The 20,811-nt window shown below is 34.7% G+C and overlaps 1 protein-coding gene across 5 annotated transcripts in view; it reads right to left on the bottom strand.

The window, feature by feature from the left end:
• pak6b (p21 protein (Cdc42/Rac)-activated kinase 6b) overlaps nucleotides 1-15,847 on the bottom strand; it is a 25,150-nt gene extending 9,303 nt beyond the window's left edge. Inside the window, exons 1-8 of one of the 5 annotated variants that reach the window (XM_026259772.1) lie at nucleotides 15,763-15,842; nucleotides 15,599-15,687; nucleotides 14,351-14,410; nucleotides 12,931-12,991; nucleotides 4,248-4,464; nucleotides 1,921-2,475; nucleotides 170-643; nucleotides 1-33 (exon numbers count right to left, since the gene is read on the bottom strand). The exon at nucleotides 1-33 is cut by the window's left edge and continues 101 nt beyond it. In XM_026259772.1, the coding sequence (XP_026115557.1) occupies nucleotides 1-33; nucleotides 170-643; nucleotides 1,921-2,475; nucleotides 4,248-4,460 (1,275 nt within the window). In that variant the 5' untranslated portion in view covers nucleotides 4,461-4,464; nucleotides 12,931-12,991; nucleotides 14,351-14,410; nucleotides 15,599-15,687; nucleotides 15,763-15,842. Of the gene's footprint in view, nucleotides 34-169; nucleotides 644-1,920; nucleotides 2,476-4,247; nucleotides 4,465-12,930; nucleotides 12,992-14,350; nucleotides 14,411-15,598; nucleotides 15,688-15,762 lie in introns of all 5 variants that reach the window. The other 4 variants (XM_026259769.1, XM_026259773.1, XM_026259774.1 and 1 more) reach the window with 4 other exon arrangements.
• Nucleotides 15,848-20,811: the final 4,964 nt, after the last annotated feature.

Here is a 20,811-nt window from a genome sequence, read left to right as displayed (position 1 = left end):
GTTTTTATGCCTGTAATCTCGCATGATAACCACCTGTGTGTGAAGACATCCAGAAAACATTTTTATAATAATACTATATATATATATATATATATAGCGAGAGAGTGTGTAGCTATATATGCCCTGTTTAGTAAATCTGTGTTGTGATTGACAGATGAGATGCTCGTACTTCATTGAAGAGCAGTTCTCTCCTCTGCTGCTTCCGGACGTCCATCATCTTGACGGCGACCTGCCGCCCGCTGTGCTTCTCTCGGGCGATGCACACCACGCCCGTGGAGCCCTCGCCGATCTTCACGAAGTTCTCCAGATACAAGCGAGGGTCGCCGGTGTCCACCACCATCTGCAGCGCGGCTCTGAACTGCTGGTGGGTGACTCCGGGTGACTCCAGGCCACCGCCGGACGTCTGAGCCGCTCTGAGGCTGGGCGACGAGGCTCCGCTGGGGGATGCGGGCGAGCCGGTCGGAGCGGGTCTGGGCTGAGACGGGCTGTCCTGCGTCAGAGCGACCGAGGCTGGAGTTTGATTGGGAGAAACCAGGTCGCTGGAGGAACGCCGTGTGTTTGGATGGCTGAGTACTCCATGGCCCGGTTTAGGACTGCTAGTGCCGTTAGGTTTAGAAACGGCTGGGAAACGCGGTGAATTCACCTGGATTCATGGAAAAAGAATAAGCTTTTTAAGCTCTTCAAACAAATGTAGGAAGTAGCTTATTACTCTAGAATAATATTAAAGGAATATTCTGTGTTTAAAATAGTGCTGTCAAACGATTAATCGCATCTAAAATAGGTTTTTGTTTGCATAGTATTTATATGTATGTACTGTGTTTGTTTATCATTTATATATAAATACACACACATGCATGTATATATTTAAGAAATATGTTCCATTTATATATTAAATATATTTATATATAATTGAAATTTTCAGAATATAAATTAGTACCGTCAAACGATAAATTGCGATTAATCGCATCCAAAACAAAAGTTGTTTGCAGTATATGCACGTTTGCACTGTGTTTATTTATTATGTATATATAAATACACACACATACATGTACATATTTAAGAGTAATTTTATGTTTATATATTAAATATATTTATATATAATTGAAATTTTATGAATATAGATAAGTGACATCAAACGATTAATCGCGATTAATCGCATCCAAAATAAGAGTTTTTGTTTACATAATATATGTGTGTACTGTGTATATTTATTATGTATATATAAATACACACACATGCATGTATATATTTAAGAGTAATTTTATGTTTATATATTAAATATATTTATATATAATTTACATTTTATGAATATAGATAAGTGACATCAAACGATTAATCGCGATTAATCACATCCAAAACAAAAGTTTTTGTTTGCATAGTATATGCACGTTTGCACTGTGTTTATTTATTATGTATACATAAATACCCACACATGCATGTATATATTTAAGCAAAATATGCAATATTTGTATATTAAATATATTTATATATCATATAAATAATATAAATATATACATGTAAAAAAAAGTTAAATATACTGTATGTGTGCTTATATATATTACATTTATATATTAATTTAAAGTAAATTAAATAACTTAAATATATATAAATATAACATTTTATATAAATGTATTTAAATATATAATTTAAATTATATATAAAATCAATAAATAAATTATAGATATATTTTATTTTATTATTATTCTATATATATATATATATATATATATATATATATATATATATATATATTATTTATTTATTTCTCTCTCTCTCTCTCTCTCTCTCTCTCTATATATATATATATATATATATATATATATATATATATATATAACATAAATGAAATACACACACACACACACACACATAACCTACAGGAAATGCTAAAGAATGTTTTTTAGAAAATATTTCTCTTACCTTGAAGTTGTATGTGGACTGAGGCCTCCTCTGCGTGTCTATCGTGGGCTGATCTGAGTTCAGTCTCACTCCATTGTTTTGGCTGTAGTTGCTGTAGAGACACGATACAGGCCTCTGGTTGGGTTTTACATCTCTTTTATCAGTAGCAGGCCCTACACGAGCAGTTTTAGGTGTGAGCAGAATGTCCCGGGGCATCAGCATGGGCTGTCCCAGGAACATGGACTTGGCTCTGGGTCGTGACTCGGTGGAGTTCATGGTGTAGCTGTTCTTGGATTCGGGCCGAGGGCTTCCGCTCTCGCTGTGGACCGGTCTGGACCTGGAGCTCCAGTCTGACACCGGCTGTCCGTTCCTCCGACTGGCCTCATTGAGCTCCTGATATTCATAAGTCTCTCCTTCGGCTACCTCACCCAGACGGCCCAGAGACTGGGCTCTTTTCCTTAAAGACGGGCCTGTTCTCCTCAACGAGTTTGAGCTTGTAACAGTGAGACGATTCATCTGAGCGATCGCCGCAGAAATGTAGTCCTCATGTCCGATGAAACTGCCGCGAACGATCCTCTGGAAGAAAGAATTCAACATGACATTAAAATATTTGACTTCACTGACGCATTGCATCAGTGTCTCATCAATGGATGCTCTGCAGTGAATGGGTGCCGTCAGAATGAGAGTGTAGAGCATCCATTGATGAGACACTGATGCAATGCTGCATTTCTACAAACCTGATGAAGACACAAACTCCTCCTGATCTCAGATGAACTGAGGGTGAACACATTTAAAATGTTTGTTTTGTCATAAATCAGCTGCCCGCTCAGATGCAGTTATATAATGCACACAATGCATGACAGCTTTAATTACAAACATGTCGTGTGCTTCACATTCCTGCTCGGCAAACTGAGAAACTTTAGCCAGCGGGAACAACAATGTGCCTCTCAGATGAAGATGGTGCTTCATCACTCAGTCACCAAAAATCCAGTTCATGAAGCTACAGTTTGATTGACAGCTGATAAATCTTTATACAGTTATTAAACTAGCGGATGTTTGTCCTCAGGACAGTTTAAAAGAAAAAAACAAATATTTATTATAATTTTTGCATGATGTTTTGGATTAATTGTCATGAAAATAATGCCGATAACTTATAACTTAAAATTTTTTTAATGCATTTTTTAAGTGTTTTTTTTTTTCATTCTTGTGAAATTCACCTAGTGACTATTTATACAATAATAACATAATGATTTTGATAAATTATAAAAATATATTAAAAAAATTAAGTTCTGCATATAATTTTCTTTAAAAATACCATTTTATTGCTCATATAGATATATTATAATGTCAATAAGCCTTGCATGAACTGGACAAGCGAAAGCAACAAACATGATGCTGATGAAATCATTATATAACAGCAGTGTTGAGCAGGTCTGTCTGTCCTCTGTAATTAGAGGATAGAAACTCTTCATGAACACATCTGAATGGTGTTTCTGATACGTGAGAACCCTGGGGAAATATGACAAAGACCTTGGCTTCGATATAAACCGAACCTCCCTCTACAGAACCTGTTTAACAGAGACAACTGGAGCTGCAAACATGAGCACGAAACACTTTCTCAGGGAAAAGCCTGGTCTTAATGTGACGTTTCTCAAGTAATTACTGGAAGTGCTACAAGGAGTGTGCCAGAAAAATATTGTTATGTAGTATTGCAAATAATGCAAAAAAAAAAAAAAATGCTGTATATATATGCATTAAGTTCCATAAACAGTTGCATTACACAAATTCATTTGCAGTCCAATGCAATGCACTGTACTATTAACTATTTGTTTTTTGCATGATATTTTAATTAATTGTAAAAATAAGCCTAAGTCTCGCAAATAATGAGAAAAATGTAAATATTTAAGAAAATTTTTTTTTTAATAATTACATAATAATATACAAGAATATACAATATATCCATGCAGTGAATTTCCTTATATTTTACCTAATTTTAATAAAAATATGCTTAATAATAACGTTATTCAAATAATGCATGCATATATATATATATATATATATATATTTATTTTTTGAATCTGGACATGTTTTTGTTAGATTCATCTATAGATTATAGATATTTATTATATAATAAAAGTAGAACTATTATTCACTATATTCTTAAATGTCATAAAAATAATGCTACTATTTTTAATTATTAATTAATATATGTATAATTCATATTACAGTTTATCTACAATATATATATATATGCAATAACCATAACATGACTGCATGCATTCAACAAATACATGACAATTGCAATGCAAACCTCATGTGTTTATGTGTGTATCCTGAAGCAGCTTTACCTTTTGTGGTTTGAGCTGCACCTGTGTGATTCTGCAGGGGTCCACCACAGGTTTGGGTCTCCGGAGCGTGTCTATGAGGCTTTGCCATTGAGGCGGCAGACCCACGAAACAGCCCTGCACCGGGTCGAAGGACGTGTGCACCCTGTGCTCGAAGTTCCTCGGTGCGGAGATCTCCAGCCTCCTCTTCTTCTTCTTTTTCTTCCACTGGAACATCCTGCTGGAAACAAGAGTGTGTCCCATCATAACACCACAGCTCTGAGAAAATACAAGACTGAAGGAGAGGCGGAGCTGTCAATCAGACACCTGAGGACACGCCCCTTTCCTGAAGCAGAACACGTGATATATCTACTATATCATTTTGTATGAAAGTTTTCCCTTATTTATCATTAAAAAAATTATGTGTGAAAAAAATGTGACTGAAATATGATCTAGACTTGTTTTGTGTGAGAGTCATCCACAAAGTGACTATAAATAATAATTACATAATAATGTTAAAAATAAAATCTTATCACTAGAATATAGAATATATAAAAGCTTAATAATAACGTTGATAATTTGTAATGTAAATCAATGAGATGTTTATAAATCAAAACTGATACAAAACGTTCTAAATATCAGTGACTTTGTAGGATTATAAAGCAGTCAGTTCGGGATTTGGAAGTGTGAATCATTTGAATCGGTTTGGGTTTCGCGAATCATAGATGTATAAGGATAGGCATTTTTAACTAATTTAGTAGCTAGTTCTAATTATGTTTTCCACGCGTGTTTAGGTGTGATATGTGAACTCATATTTTTTATTTTAATGATGTGCCTTTTAACAGTATCAAGTATATTAAAAAACTAAACAAATCTTGCCTAAAAAGTGCAGGCATCTAGGCTAATGTAAAGTTACATGATGAAGTCATACTAGTGCGTGTGGCGCGTGCGCAGTTTGAGTGCGTTCTTTCACTGCATTATTCAGTGTATTCAAATGCATTTATGAATGCATGTGAATGATCACAGAATTCAAGATATGGGGGTTAGAAAATGTATATATTTATATCATTTTATGTAGTTAATCAATATCACACGAAGAGTGCCATTTCAGTTTTTCTTCAAAAATCAGCATGATTAAAATGTGATATTAAGTTACAAACAATAATTTAATTACAAATACAAAATGTTGCAGAATAATGTAATATATGAATAATAGCCTAAAGAACATTTGTGCCAAAAGGGTTCCTTCTTGTCATTATAGAACAGTAAAGAACCCTGTTATTAGTAACGCGATTACCTTTGACAGTAACTAATACTGTAACGCATTACTTTTTGAAATAAATTAACTCCGTTACCATATGGTGCATTGTCCGTTACTTTTTTAAAAGTTAATTAATTTTGACTGAAGTGCAGCCTAACCTGTTTGCAGCAGCGACGCATTGTAGGATTGGTGGATGCCAACCACTGTAAACACGAAGACGCACTGTGGGCGTGTCTCCGTTTATTCAAGTGTGTGCGGCAGTCATGGCGAGTCAAGGCGAGAGCAACACGAGTTTCTCAAAATGGAAATATGCTCATTATTTCACTTTAGTTGAGCATAAAGACAAAAACCTTTTAGTCACACGTAAGCTGTGTCTTTCTGGTTCGAAAGTCCTATCCTAGCCCAAGAATTTCCAATCCGTGCTCAGATTAAGTGAAGTGACATTCAGTGACATTCAGCCAAGTATGGTGACCCATACTCAGAATTTGTGCTCTGCATTTAACCCATCCGAAATGCACACACACAGAGCAGTGAACACACACACACACACACACACACACACACACCCACACTGTGAGCACACACCCGGAGCAGTGGGCAGCCATTTATGCTGCGGCGCCCGGGGAGCAGTTGGGGGTTCGATGCCTTGCTCAAGGACACCTAAGTCGTGGTATTGAAGGTGGAGAGAGAGCCGTTCATGCACTACCCCCACCCACAATTCCGTCCGTCCCGAGACTAGAACTCACAACCCTTCGATTGGAAGTCCAACCCTCTAACCATTAGGCCACGACTCCCCCACGATTAGGCCACGATTTTGTAAACCGTACCCTCGGTTTTTGAATCTTTACCCACGAATTCATAATCTGCACGCACACTTTCGCAATCCGTTCCCATGGATTTGTAAACTGTAGCCGACTCACGGATTCATGCAGCAAGCTCCTACGTGTTAACATACAGTTTTAATGAATATTATTATATGGAATGGTTCTACAGCAAAGTGTCTTAAGTGATTCTCTGTATGTTTTTCTCATACAGGTGAAACATTGTTGAAAACATGCACCTGTCTCTACTGTGGAGTCACCGGCTTTCAGTCAGCTCCTTAGCATGAGAACATAGATTTCATTTTTTAACTCCTTCCAATATATATATATATATATATGTGTGTGTGTGTGTGTGTGTATTTATGCATGTATGTTTCTCGAAACTGATTCTGAATAATTCAGATTGCTTTAATTTATTTATTTCAAAATGTTTTGTGTTATGTTGTCCATTGTTGATAGTTTTCATACTTAAGCTGTGAAAGGAACATTTTTAAGGGCTCAACACAACGTCTTTTATGATGCAGAAGCCACTTTAGTTTTTGATTCTGAATGTATTATTCAGATGTTTTGTAATTTATTTCAGAAATCCTTGTGATATACAATATTCAGTTAGTGTTGGTCTGACTTCATCAAAATAGTGTTTAAAAATGACTTTCTGTTTTACTTTGTGTTTGTATAGACCATAACGCATAAAAATGAAGTTCTTTAAAAGAAAGTTCTTTTAAAAAAGTAACTAAAAAGTAACTTTTAACAGTAATGCACTACTTTTTGGTGTAAGTAATCAACAAAGTAATTGAGTTAGTTTTTGAATGAAGTAACTAGTAACTATTTGTTAGTAACTAGCACAACACTGGTCCTCACAGACTCTTCTGTCTTCATCTCTCCTCGTGATCTCCTGATCCTCTGCATGTGTGTGTCTTACACATATTATTAACCTTTTATCTTACCTTTTGGCCATATAAATTGTTACACATAATGCAATATTGTAACAAATAATGCAAAATAAATAACATTTTAACTAAAGTTAATTAATTAAAATTGAATTAAAATAATTACATTTAATATGAAATGATATTATTATTTAAAATAATTATTTTATTTTATTCTTTTGACTTTATATAATAATTACATCATAATGTTAAAAATAGAATTATATAACTGGAATATATACAAAATATATAATACATCTACGCAGTAAAATGCTTTGTACTAATATCAGCTTTATTTTTTTCCCTGATATTTTTGCTTTATTGTCATATAATGCGAAAGTAGACTTTAAATAATTTTGATTTTGGAGTGATTTTGTGAGATTCTTGTCTCGGATTTTTGTCTGCTGAAAAAAAAGCTTAAATCAAACGATGATGAAGACAAGCACTTTGAAACATTTAGTCTCGTGACCTTTCATGACCCTCAACACCCATCCAGATGCAGGAGATAAACAAGAACAGATTTATGCAAATACAAGCGATAGAAAATATTATTTCTCATTTTTAAGCAATTATTTAACATACAATATATATCTATGCAGTGAAACTCTATGCACTAAAATATATATTGTTTTTGATAGTTTTTCAAATGTAAACAAAACAATTGTTATATTTAATTCGATTTAATTATTTAATTTAAATATTATTTTTACTACAATAATGTACTTAGTACCTATATTTAATAATAACACAATAAAGTTAAAAATAGAATTTTATTACTATAATATACAATAAATCCTTGCAGGGAAATTCTATCTACTATATCATTTTGTATGATAGTTTTCCTTATTTATCATTAAAAATATATAAAAATTGTGAGTGAAATATGATCTAGATCTAGTGAGATTCATCCACATAAAATAATACAGTAATTACATAATAATGTTAAAAGTAAAATGTTATCACTAGAATATAGAATATATAAAACCTTAATATCAAATATATATATATATATAGTCAGATATTTCTGTTATTATCATAAAAAGTGATGCAAGTAATGCATCTATTTTTACTCTTATTTTATTTTTTGGAGTGAAATATGATCTATTGTGAGCCATTTCAGGCATTACTCTGTCTTCTGTATGCTAATATCAAATTAAAATAACATGCATATTTATAAAGCATCTCTTTTTTATATATAATAATAAACATCTTGCAGATTATTCAAGGCTCTTGCAAACATATACGTTCACTGTGAGCTGATTACTATGTAGAAATAGTACACTGTCCATATTTCAGGTGTCTAGAGTTATTCTAGAAAAACCTGTGGTTAGTGATTTGATTAGTCAAATTGTCCCTGTTGTGAAATGTAGGTTAAAGAGTCTGTTTCTATATGATTCAGACCTGCATTCGCAGACGTGTTTAATACAATAATGACTCTATAATCAACAGTAAAGGGTTTAAACGCTTTCAGAGCAGAAAATAAGCCAAATAAGATAAGACATAACAAAAATGCATGAAAATCTATTTATTTCACTCTGCCAGTTTAAATGCATAAAGTCTGTTTTTTTTCTCAAAAAGTAATAATTATCAAATATATCTGGCACCATCCTCAGAGATTAATATTGAGTGTTGAAGAATAATTTCATTTGTTCAATAAAAAAGTTTTAAAAAGTGTGTGTGTGTTGCACTGATTAAGAGATTTTATCCGCTAATTGTTTTTATTTTAAATTTATATTTAAAAGATATATACTGTATATATATATATATATATTTGATATAAAAATCTAGAATTCCAAATGCTTTTAAAAAAAAAACAAGAATAATGTTAAGCAGAAAAGATGGAGAATTGTTTTTGAACCTTTGAAATTTATCAGAAAGGATATTGTTTTAGCCTTAAATATATATATATATTTATATATATTTTACTTGTGGGACTCCGGAGGCAGCTGACAGGTACCGGCAGGCCAAGCGGACTGCAGCCCGGGTAGTCGTGGAGGCAAAAACTCGGGCCTGGGAGGAGTTCGGTGAGGCCATGGAGAAAGACTATCGGTTGGCCTCGAAGAGATTCTGGCAAACTGTTCGACGCCTCAGGAGGGGGAAGCAGTGCCCTACCAACACTGTTTACAGTAGAGATGGGCACCTGTTGACCTCAACTGGGGATATCGTCGGACGGTGGAAGGAATACTTCGAGGATCTCCTCAATCCCACCGACTTGTCTTCCGTTGAGGAAGCAGTGGCTGGGGACTCGGAGGAGCACTCGTCCATCACCCGGGCTGAAGTCATCGAGGTAGTTAAAAAGCTCCTCGGTGGCAAGGCACCGGGGGTGGATGAGATCCGCCCCGAGTACCTCAAGTCTCTGGATGTTGTGGGGCTGTCTTGGCTGACACGCCTCTGCAACATCGCATGGCGGTTGGGGACAGTACCTCTGGACTGGCAGACCGGGGTGGTGGTCCCTCTTTTCAAGAAGGGGGACCGGAGAGTGTGTTCCAACTATAGGGGGATCACACTTCTCAGCCTCCCTGGGAAAGTCTATGCCAAGGTACTGGAGAGGAGAATTCGGCCGATAGTGGAACCTCGGATTCAGGAGGAACAGTGTGGTTTTCGTCCCGGTCGTGGAACACTGGACCAGCTCTATACCCTTTCCAGGGTGCTGGAGGGTTCATGGGAGTTTGCCCAACCAGTCCACATGTGTTTTGTGGACTTGGAGAAGGCATTCGACCGTGTTCCTCGCAGCATCCTGTGGAGGGTGCTCCGGGAGTATGGGGTCGGCGGCTCCCTACTTAGGGCTGTTCGGTCGCTGTACGACCGGAGCAAGAGCTTGGTTCGCATTGCCGGCAGTAAGTCAAACCTGTTCCCGGTGCATGTTGGACTCCGGCAGGGCTGCCCTTTGTCACCGGTTCTGTTCATAATTTTTATGGACAGAATTTCTAGGCGCAGCCAAGGGCCGGAGAGTGTCCGGTTTGGGGACCATACGATTTCGTCGCTGCTTTTTGCGGATGATGTTGTCGTGTTGGCCTCCTCAGACCAGGACCTTCAGCGTGCACTGGGACGGTTTGCAGCCGAGTGTGAATCGGCTGGGATGAGAATCAGCACCTCCAAGTCCGAGGCCATGGTTCTCAGTCGGAAAAGGGTGGATTGCCCACTTCAGGTTGGTGGAGAGTTCCTGCCTCAAGTGGAGGAGTTCAGGTATCTTGGGGTCTTGTTCACGAGTGAGGGAAGGATGGAACGTGAGATTGACAGACGGATCGGTGCAGCTTCTGCAGTAATGCGGTCGCTGTACCGGTCTGTCGTGGTGAAGAAGGAGCTGAGCTGTAAGGCAAAGCTCTCGATTTACCGGTCAATCTACGTTCCTACTCTCACCTATGGTCATGAGCTGTGGGTCATGACCGAAAGGACAAGATCCCGGATACAGGCGGCCGAAATGAGCTTTCTCCGTAGGGTGGCTGGGCGCTCCCTTAGAGATAGGGTGAGAAGCTCGGTCACTCGGGAGGAGCTCAGAGTAGAGCCGTTGCTCCTCCACATCGAGAGGAGCCAGCTGAGGTGGCTCGGGCATCTATTTCGGATGCCTCCTGGACGCCTTCCCAGGGAGGTGTTCCAGGCACGTCTCACCGGGAGGAGGCCCCGGGGAAGACCTAGGACACGCTGGAGGGACTATGTCTCCCAGCTGGCCTGGGAACACCTCAGGGTCCACCCGGAAGAGCTGGAAGAAGTGGCTAGGGAGAGGGAAGTCTGGGCGTCTTTGCTTAGACTGTTGCCCCCGCGACCCGGCCCCGGATAAGCGGCAGATGATGGATGGATGGATGAATGGATGGATGGATATATATTTTAGGCTAAAACAATAATTTATAAAATATATTTTTATTATATTTTATTTTTATATGTTCTGTTTTAAGTTTAAATTAAAAGTTGTAATATTTTTTAGGTGTTATTTTTGTCATTTTCAACAGTTAAATTTTTTTTATCTATATAGTTTTTAGTTTAGTTAATTTAGCTTAATTTATTTAACTATTTCAAGTAATGAAAATGTTTTTGTATGGTTTTAGTTTTAGTTAATGATAATATATTTAAAAAAAAAATTGTAAAAAATATATAATAATTACACACTGATAGTAACCTGATAAATAACCTGGATACATATTTATACAAATTCACAATACGCCTGAGATATATATGTGCCACCTCTACTCAATCTTTTAATGACAGATTAAGCAGACCCATTTTTACAAAAATATATACTCTTTATATATACAGTTGAGGTTAAAAGTTTACATCCCCTCTTCAGAATCTGCAAAATGTTCATTATTTTACAAAAATAAGAAAGATCATACAAAACAAATGTTATTCTTTATTCAGTACTGACCTGTATAATATATTTTACTTAGGGTTAGTGCACAGAAAAATCCTTCAGCTATCACAAATTCTTTGGTTTTTCAGCATTTCTTTGTATTTGAACCCTTTCCAGCTATGATTGTATGATTAGGAGATCTATCGTTTCACTCTGAGTACAACTAGGGATGCACGATATTGGATTTTGGCCGATATTCGATATGCCGATATTTTCAAATAATTTTGGCCGATGCCGATACCGATATATATACAAATTTTTCGCCTGATATATTTAAACTTTAATTTTACTGAAGAGAAATCCATGTATCTCTTCTGTACTGATTCTACCATAAATGTATTATTTTACAAATGTAGACAGACATTCACATCTGAAAAACAGGTCAATTATTTCACTTGGACAATATCGGTTTGGCTCATCGGTAGAAATGTTCATATCAGCCGATACCGATGATGGACATTTTAAGCTTTTATCGGCCGATACCGATGTTGTGCCGATATTATCATGCATCCCTAAGTACAACTGATGGACTCATATACAACTATTACAGAAGGTTCAAACGCTCACTGATGCTACAGAAGATAAAACCATGCATTAAAAGTATCAGGGTAAATTTAACTTAGTTTGTCTTCTGGGAAGCATGCAGTGATCTTATATATCGTTTGAAGGGAAGCACAAAATAAAAAAAAAAAAAGAAAATATTTAGGCAAAATAAGAAAAATGTAAAGATCTCCATTTTGTTCAAAAGTTTTCACGCCCTGGTTCTTAATGCATGGTTTCTCCTTCCGGATCATCAGAGAGTGTTTGAACCTCATGAAACAGTTGTATGTGAATCCCTCAGTTGTCCTCACAGTTAAAATATGCATCTTAAAATCATACAGTCATTTTTGGAAAGAGTTCAAATACACGAAAATGCTGGAAAACCAAATAATCAAAGGGAGCTGAAGGGTTTTTCTGAAGAACAGCAGACAGTTTATCTGTTCAGGATAGACAAGGGACTCATAAACAACCATCACAAAATAAAAAACCACAGCTGAGGATCATTCAGCTAACAACACTGTTAAGAAGCACGGGGGCCTTTTGAACGGGGCCATTATTATAAACCCAACTATTTATTTCTATTTTGAATTGTGTGTAAACAGTGTTTTATGGGAAACCTCTTAATCAGGTCAGTACTAAATAAACAATAACATGCATTTTGCATGATCCCTCTTATTCTGGTAACATAATCAACATTTCGCATATTCACACATTTTTGACCTCAACTTTCCATTGATTTTAGAATGCATCAAATAAACTAACTTGTAAACGTGAAGCCTGTTTCCATTGCACGAGAGCATGAGGCTCTTACCTGTGGATCTGTGTTTGATTTCCCTTCAGTTCAGCTCGTTCACATCATCTCTCAGCAGACCCTGATCAGCACAGAAACACAGAATATGAGCGAGGACATGATGGTGTGGAGATGGTGAAGAAACTCTTCCTGCGGCACGTCGTGACATGAGAGTATTCATGACCTACATCTCAACATGCCAGGATGGATCAGAAGCCAGCGCCCACAAGCAACAAAAGCACGAAGGCTTGTTTATCCATGAAAACCTGACTTTAGGGGTGTGCAGATATTCATGCAACTATTGCATACCATTTATTAAGCCAAAATGCGTGTCAATACTCCACATTAAATGGGTCAGGTTAAACATTATTGACTCAGTGTTATTTACCAAGTCATATCCTTTAGGACAAAGTTCAGAAGTAAAATATGAACTTTTTGCTGAGTTGTGTCTGAACAGCCAAGCTCCAGATTTTTGAATGTTTTCCGTGTATAACATGTTCTTGGTAATGCAGTCTTATTTCCCAGTTTTTGACACTTAACGATGTGCACGCTTTGAGATATAATGTCTCTGATGGAGACCCCTGATAAACTCAAGCACACAAACACATGCAGATGTTGTATGTGTCACATTATCTGCAGAAACGCCCTGCATCTAATTCATCTGCAGATTCATTTACACTCACCAAACTGGTTAAGGGTTTCATGACCAGGGTTTGTAACTGTAAGCCATCCAAACAACACACCGAACACAAGAACAAGAAAACACGGTTATTTTCTATTAAAACAGAAAACATCAACCCAACAGTGGGATCTCTGTGATGTTCTTTTATTGTATTTCTTATAATTTCCCATTAAACGGGTATGGTATTTTGTAATAAGATGACGTGTTATTTTAGTATAAATTAGGGATTATTATAGTTTTTATTCAGATATTTAATGCATTTTAATTTTTTATATTTTGTTTGTAATTTTATGTAAAGTTTTAATATTTATTATTGCATGCTTTTTTTATTGTATTATTATGTTTTAATGTTTTATATTTTTTTTCAAATTTTATTTCAGTTTTAGTTATTTTAGGATTTTTTTTTTATATTATTATTTTTTTTTTTATATATATATATATTTTTTATTAACTATAATATTCTTGTTGCTGTCACTTGACTAGTTGAATTTACAACATTTGCAAAATCTTTCAGGCGTAATATTTATAAATTTACCTAATTTTGAGAAATAAAAAAGTGAATGGAATAAAGAAAGAAAAAACGAGAAATGAGAAAACTCTTTATTCTTTGATTTTTAGATGCAATTGCAGAATGTAAAATTACAAATTTGAACTACTAGAAAACACCTTGATATGAGATGCATGCTTCCAGAGAGATGATAATCTATGTCTGTGCATAAATTACATCCAATTTAAGTTAAAGAAAGCTTTAGAAATCACCTTAAACATTTCTCCTCTTCATCAAGTTCATGGAAAATCCATGTCCAGGAATGTCACGATCTGTTTAGACAAGCAGAAGATCAGCCTTTACACGACTCCTGCACTGCTATGCATTAGTTCAGTGCAGCCTGGTCAACACACTGGATGTTTTACTGTTGAGTTTTCCCTTCTAATTTTTATCATTCTTCATTATTTTCATTATGGCAATTAATTTCTTGTCTTACATAAACAAAATAGAGTTGAACAATCTTAATTTAACTCACTAAATTATAATCAGGACAGCAAAAGCTACTCCTGGTAAATAGAATGAACTAAAAATAAAATGTAAAATGTATTTATCATTATTGTTATTTTAAATAATATAAACGTTAGCAGAAAGTACAAATAAAAAAGTCTAATTTTATTTTAATTTAAGCACTACAATAAGTAAATATAAAACTGAAATAATACAAATAATAATAATTCATAATAGTAATAGTAATAATAATAACACAACAAAATTGCTAAAACTTTAACAATATTTTTCTTTATAAAATAAAGCTGAAAAATAGAATAAAAATATGTTTTTAAAAAGACTAATGAAAGTTATTAAAAACAACAAAATTACAAAAAGATGATCAAAATTTGACTATAAAATAACTAAAAATGGAATAAAAAATGACTAAAATTCTATATTTTAAAGAATAATAAATGTTATAAACACAACAAAATTACATTACAAAATAACGAAAAATCTGTATTTAAAAAAAAAATAATGAAAGTTATAGAAACATAACAAGAAGACCAAATCTTGAACAAAATGTTACTTCATGTATTAAAAAAAATTAAAAACAGAAACTGACAAAGACATTAAAAAAATGACAAAACCGCAACACCAACAACAAAATAACTATAACTTTAAATGAAAACAGAAAGTACGAAAATGAAAACAAATTCAAAATATAACGGTATATCAATGAAACTAAAAGAGCACTGTAGAAATGCAACTAAAACATCACTGTTTTTCTCCATTACGGTATTGTGAATTGTGAGCTTTACTGGCATGAAAATCTAGTCAGGACAACTCTTGACGGTCTTAAACATGTTTCATGTCCTTTAAGTCCTTTAAAGTCATCTATAGCATGATCTTTTGTGGTGAAACATGACCCAGACGAGTTTCATGTCTGACCCTGGCAGCAGAACGAGAAACTGAAGCACTTTTACACTCGGGCCCCAGAGAACCGGAAAGATGAGGACAAAGGCGCTCACCTCTGTCTAAAACCACATGTTCTCCAAGAGCTCGCCTCCACAATTCTTCACCTTTCCTCTCTTTAGTCCCCAAAACAAACACCAGCACCCTTCAGAACCAGAAGCTTCTCTTAGAAAAGCAAGAGTGAGACGATAAAGACAGAAAGAGAGGATTTCGGTCCTACCTGAGGATCGCAGCAGCGCTCATGAAGGTCTCTCTCACACACACACACACACACACACACACACACACACTCGAACATGTAGATCTGCGTGCTGCTGCATGTTCTGAAGGTTTGGGAGCGTCTCTATCCACGCTGACTCACTCACATTACAGACTTCTAGTGTGCTGCAGGGCGTTAAAGTGGCCAGAGATAAATACTTCCATAAACCAGATCTCCATCAGACGCCTGCTGTGCTGGGGGTCCTTCACCTGATTTGGTGTTTCTGGCCAAAAATGGCATGTAAATCTCTCTTTATGTGACATTATCACTAAATCTTGGATATGAAAACATTATTTAATGCTATGACATTGGAAGCCTAGTTTCTTAAATCACACATGGTATGTATAACAACTAACCCATTTCTTTTTTTTTTTTCATTTTGTCAAAATAGTTTTTTTCAGTTATCACAAATTTTGCATTTCTTGTTGGAACTGGTTAATCGTAGTCTTCATTGAATTAAGCCCATGCACCTCAGTTTGTGAGTGAACAGATCATTATTTATGGATAATTTTGACAGTATTCACTCAAAAACTGATATAAATGAAGACCCATGATTAGACAGTTCCAAAAAAATAAAAACAAAAAATGACCAGCCTTTTAGAAATTACTTGTAAGTCTCCCATTATGTGATATTATCACCAAATCTTGGATTCAGTGTTTTTGAAAAATGAAAATATTAGTTAATTCTATGAAATTGGAATCTTTACTCACACATGGAATAACAACTAACCCAAAAAATTTAGTAATTTTTATTTTTTTTATTTCATGCAATCTTCTTGTCCAGTTGTTTTCTTTCAATTGTTGCATTTTTTTTAGAACTGGATTTTTTTTAGAACGCACCTCAGTTTTTGAGTAAACAAAGCATTATTTATGAACAATTTTGACGATATGTTATTAGACTTAATGATATCAATAAGAACTTCAATATCAAACATTCAAGATTAATAAATATTTTATTTTTTGTTTGTTTCCTTCACCTTGTTATGCTTTGTGGTGTTCCGGGTCAAAAATGACCCGCCTACAAAAACTTGTTTGTAAATCTCGTTATATAATATTGTTCCCATATTTTGGATTAAATCTTTTTGTCAACTTGTATTTTTTCATTTAGCACTGATTTTGTTTTTCTTTGGGGAACTGGTTAATCATAGGCTTCACTGAACTGAGCCGATGCACCTCAGATTATGAGTGAAAAAAAATCATTTTGAACGTTTTGGCAATATTCACTCCAGTCTTTGAAAAAATGCTTGTAAATCTCTTATTATATTATGACCAAATGTTCCATTTAATCTTTTTGAAAAATGCAAGAGCTATTTTCTTTTTACATTAGATTAAATTGTACTGACTGTGCTAATGCATACAACAACTTCTAGCCAAAGAAAACAGTTCATTTTTCTACTTATTTGGGATTTCATATAATGTGGGGTTCATATAAGAGATGATGTACAGTCACATGGTTGTTCGAATGGACAAGTAGCTAACAATCAGTTAAAGATATTATACAAATATTTACACAACTAACAAAGTTTTCCAGAGAAGCGTATGATAAGAACAGAATATTAACTGTAAATGAGTCTTGCATGTACAAAATTACAGTTAATGATTTAAAACAGCGTGTGAAAAGAACCCTGACATGAAACCATAGTCAGAAAAAATATATTATTTAATACAAAAGTGTATTGAAACTATTTGTTCCCGACTGTCATATTTGATCCATCATGCTTTTATGACTTAGATAATCTAATTAGTGAAAATACACAGAAAATTACAGCTATTTTTTTTTTTTTGGTGATTTTATTTTGCATTTTTATTTATTTATTTATTTTGCATTTTTTTATCAAGCATTTTGATGCTTGTAATGTAATTCAATGAGAGCTTTATATCCGTAGAGAAGATACTTCCATCAAACAATTTAAATATCACTCGTCATCTCCAAAAATGTGTCTTAAGATGAGATTTAAATGATCCAAACATATAATGCAATGCAATCCGATGATGATGGAGAGATAAACGTGAAACCAAACATGAGATCAAAGCACTTTCCAACATCGGTATCCAAACTAAACGGCTGTTGCCAATTTATAAACTTAGATTTTTACTGTTTAAACCTCAATAAATGGACGGACAGGAGAGTGTTGGGTTTATTTCACGGACTCCAGACCCCTGAAACAACTTCCAGAACAACAAAAGAGGAAGAAGAACAGCAGCGTGGAACATTTGTGGAGCGCTGAAGAATGTGTGCCACGCCTCAGACGTGTGGAAGATCTGCAGAGACACGCTCCAGACCAACACATATGAGTCAGACGTCTCCTACAACTCTTCTTCTTTTGTTTTGAGAAACATTCATGTTTAGAATATTTTGACCCGGGTTTGAATGAAGTCCAGTTGGGTACTTTTAGTAAAAGATTTATATTAGTGTCAAAAGCTTTTGTAAAGTACATTTCCATACTCACACACTTCAGCCACTCAATCCTGTTCATGAACAATAGAATATTTCAATTGATGAAAGATTGCTGCACGAAAACAGTGATCTTTTCAATTATTATTATTTATTTTCTTTATCTGAAACTGGAAAATGAAATCGTTTTCTTCAAAACTGTCCAGGTTAGTCATTACGTTTCTTTTGTTAGAAGTAAATATGTAGGCTAGATTTCACAAATTTGGGCTGTTTTTTTTTTTTTGTTTTTTTTTTTGAGAAATCGTAAAATCAAAGAAATGTAATTAAATTGCATTAAATCCAATGAGGTAACACTGGCTGTTTTCATATTATTCTAAGTTTTGTATTTGCATTATTATTTATTTTTGGTGTAACTCGTGTATAGTTCGAAATTTCAAAGAATTTCAGAAATGTTCTATTAATATAAAAGCTTAGGTTTTATATAACGGGTTAATATTCAAAGCTTGAACATAAAAAAAGAATTCACATTCGCCCAATAATAATAATAATAATAATAAAAATAATAATAACGAGAGGCTGCTGATTAGATACAACATGGTTTTCACTGACAAATATTTGAAAGTTATGACTGTTTTGTAAAATAACAATGTTTAGGTGCAAATGGTTTCATGCATAGGTTAGAAAAAATAGTTTCAGATTCTGAATGCGATATGAAGGTTAACAAAACACTGATGAAATGTCTTCCCAATAAGTCTATTTTTATAGAATTAAAGCAAATCAAACTGTATTCACTCGTGGAGCACATCCCACATTATCACTGGTTTGAGAGCAGCGGGGTGGATTTTATTCCATGCAAACATCATCTCAAAAACTGTGTGTGATCAATCACATGACATTACAGCTCAGGTGACACAGTACAAACACACACTGCAGAAACACTACAGAGTCTACAGAGTCTGAGAGCTGCTCGTCACAATCTTTGGTGCAGTTTTTTGTTGGTGCTGTTTAAGATTATTTTAAACTCACTTTATTGTAAATGCATTAAAAACGTAACACTTTATAGTAAGTTTCCTTTTGTTAACTACAAAAGCTAACAATGAAATTTACTAATCCATTATTAAAATAAATAATTGAGCCTGGATATAATATTTAAAAGACATGCACTAACAATGAACGGTTGTATTTTATAGCACATGATCCTCACTGCTATTTTTAGATTAAATTCATGTAAATTAACAAGCTGTTGTTGTGAAGTGCAATCATGAAAAGAGAGTGTGAATTAATTTAATAATTATTAATTATTAATAATATAACTAAATGTCATTTATGTAATGCCTTCACCATATCTGGTAATAAAACTTTTAACACAGAATCAGTTGAAGTCTTCATTCAGCAAAAGCAATCTACTTTTATCTTTGAAATGAAAATATACAAATTACTGTATGTTTTGATATAGCCATTTGTTATTAAACTACAAAACATTTTAATTGTTATAAGTTTGTAGAAAATAAGAAAAACATTGTTAAAGTACTGCAAGGTTGTGGATTTCAAAACTTGACCAGTAGAATTTGAGTCAAAATGATTTTCAAGAGCACCACAACGCAGTATATGATTAAAGACAAAAATAAAGTGTATAAATACATTTTTACATTTATTTTAATTATATAGTGCATTTTATCTACAAAATAGATATTAAAATGTTAAAATATTTTTGGGCAAATAAATAAAAAACAGAGATTAAGAATGTTTATATTCAAGTTCATGTGTGCATTTAAAACTTTCAGCTTTTACTTTTGTTATTAAAAACATTTTTTGAATGATTGAGCAACCTTTTTGAAAATCTTGTATGTTTCAGTGACAACGTACTAATATTTTCACGCGAAACAGGAAACTCATGAATATTCACGTATGCTCTGCCCAGCGTCACCGAAAATCTCAGAAACCGAATATTTCACAACACCGGTGACTCCACAGTAGAGACAGGTGCATGTTTTCAACAATGTTTCACCTGTATGAGAAAAACATACAGAGAATCACTTAAGACACTTTGCTGTAGACCCATTCCATATAATAATATTCATTAAAACTGTATGTTAACACGTAGGAGCTTGCTGCATGAATCAGTGAGTAGGCTACAGTTTACAAATCCATGGGAACGGATTGCAAAAGTGTGCGCGCAGATTATGAATTCGTGGGTACAGATTCAAAAACCGAGGGTACGGATTACAAAATCTGAGCACGGATTGGAAATTCTTGGGCTAGGATAGGACTTTCGAACCAGAAAGACACAACTTACATTTGACTAAAAGGTTTTTGTCTTTATGCTCAACTAAAGTGAAATAATGAGCATATTTCCACTTTGAGAAACTCGTGTTGCTCTCGCCTTGACTCGCCATGACTGCCGCACACACTTGAATACAGGGAGACACGCCCACAGTGCGTCTTCGTGTTTACAGTGGTTGGCATCCACCAATCCTACAATGCGTCGCTGCTGCAAACAGGTTAGGCTGCACTTCAGTCAAAATTAATTAACTTTTAAAAAAGTAACGGACAATGCACCATATGGTAACGGAGTTAATTTATTTAAAAAAGTAATGCGTTACAGTATTAGTTAC

This window comes from Carassius auratus, unplaced genomic scaffold (assembly GCF_003368295.1).
Source record: "Carassius auratus strain Wakin unplaced genomic scaffold, ASM336829v1 scaf_tig00215261, whole genome shotgun sequence".
NCBI classification, from domain to species: domain Eukaryota; kingdom Metazoa; phylum Chordata; class Actinopteri; order Cypriniformes; family Cyprinidae; genus Carassius; species Carassius auratus.
Note: the sequence above shows the minus strand (reverse complement) of the source record. Positions and strands in the feature narration are given on the sequence as shown.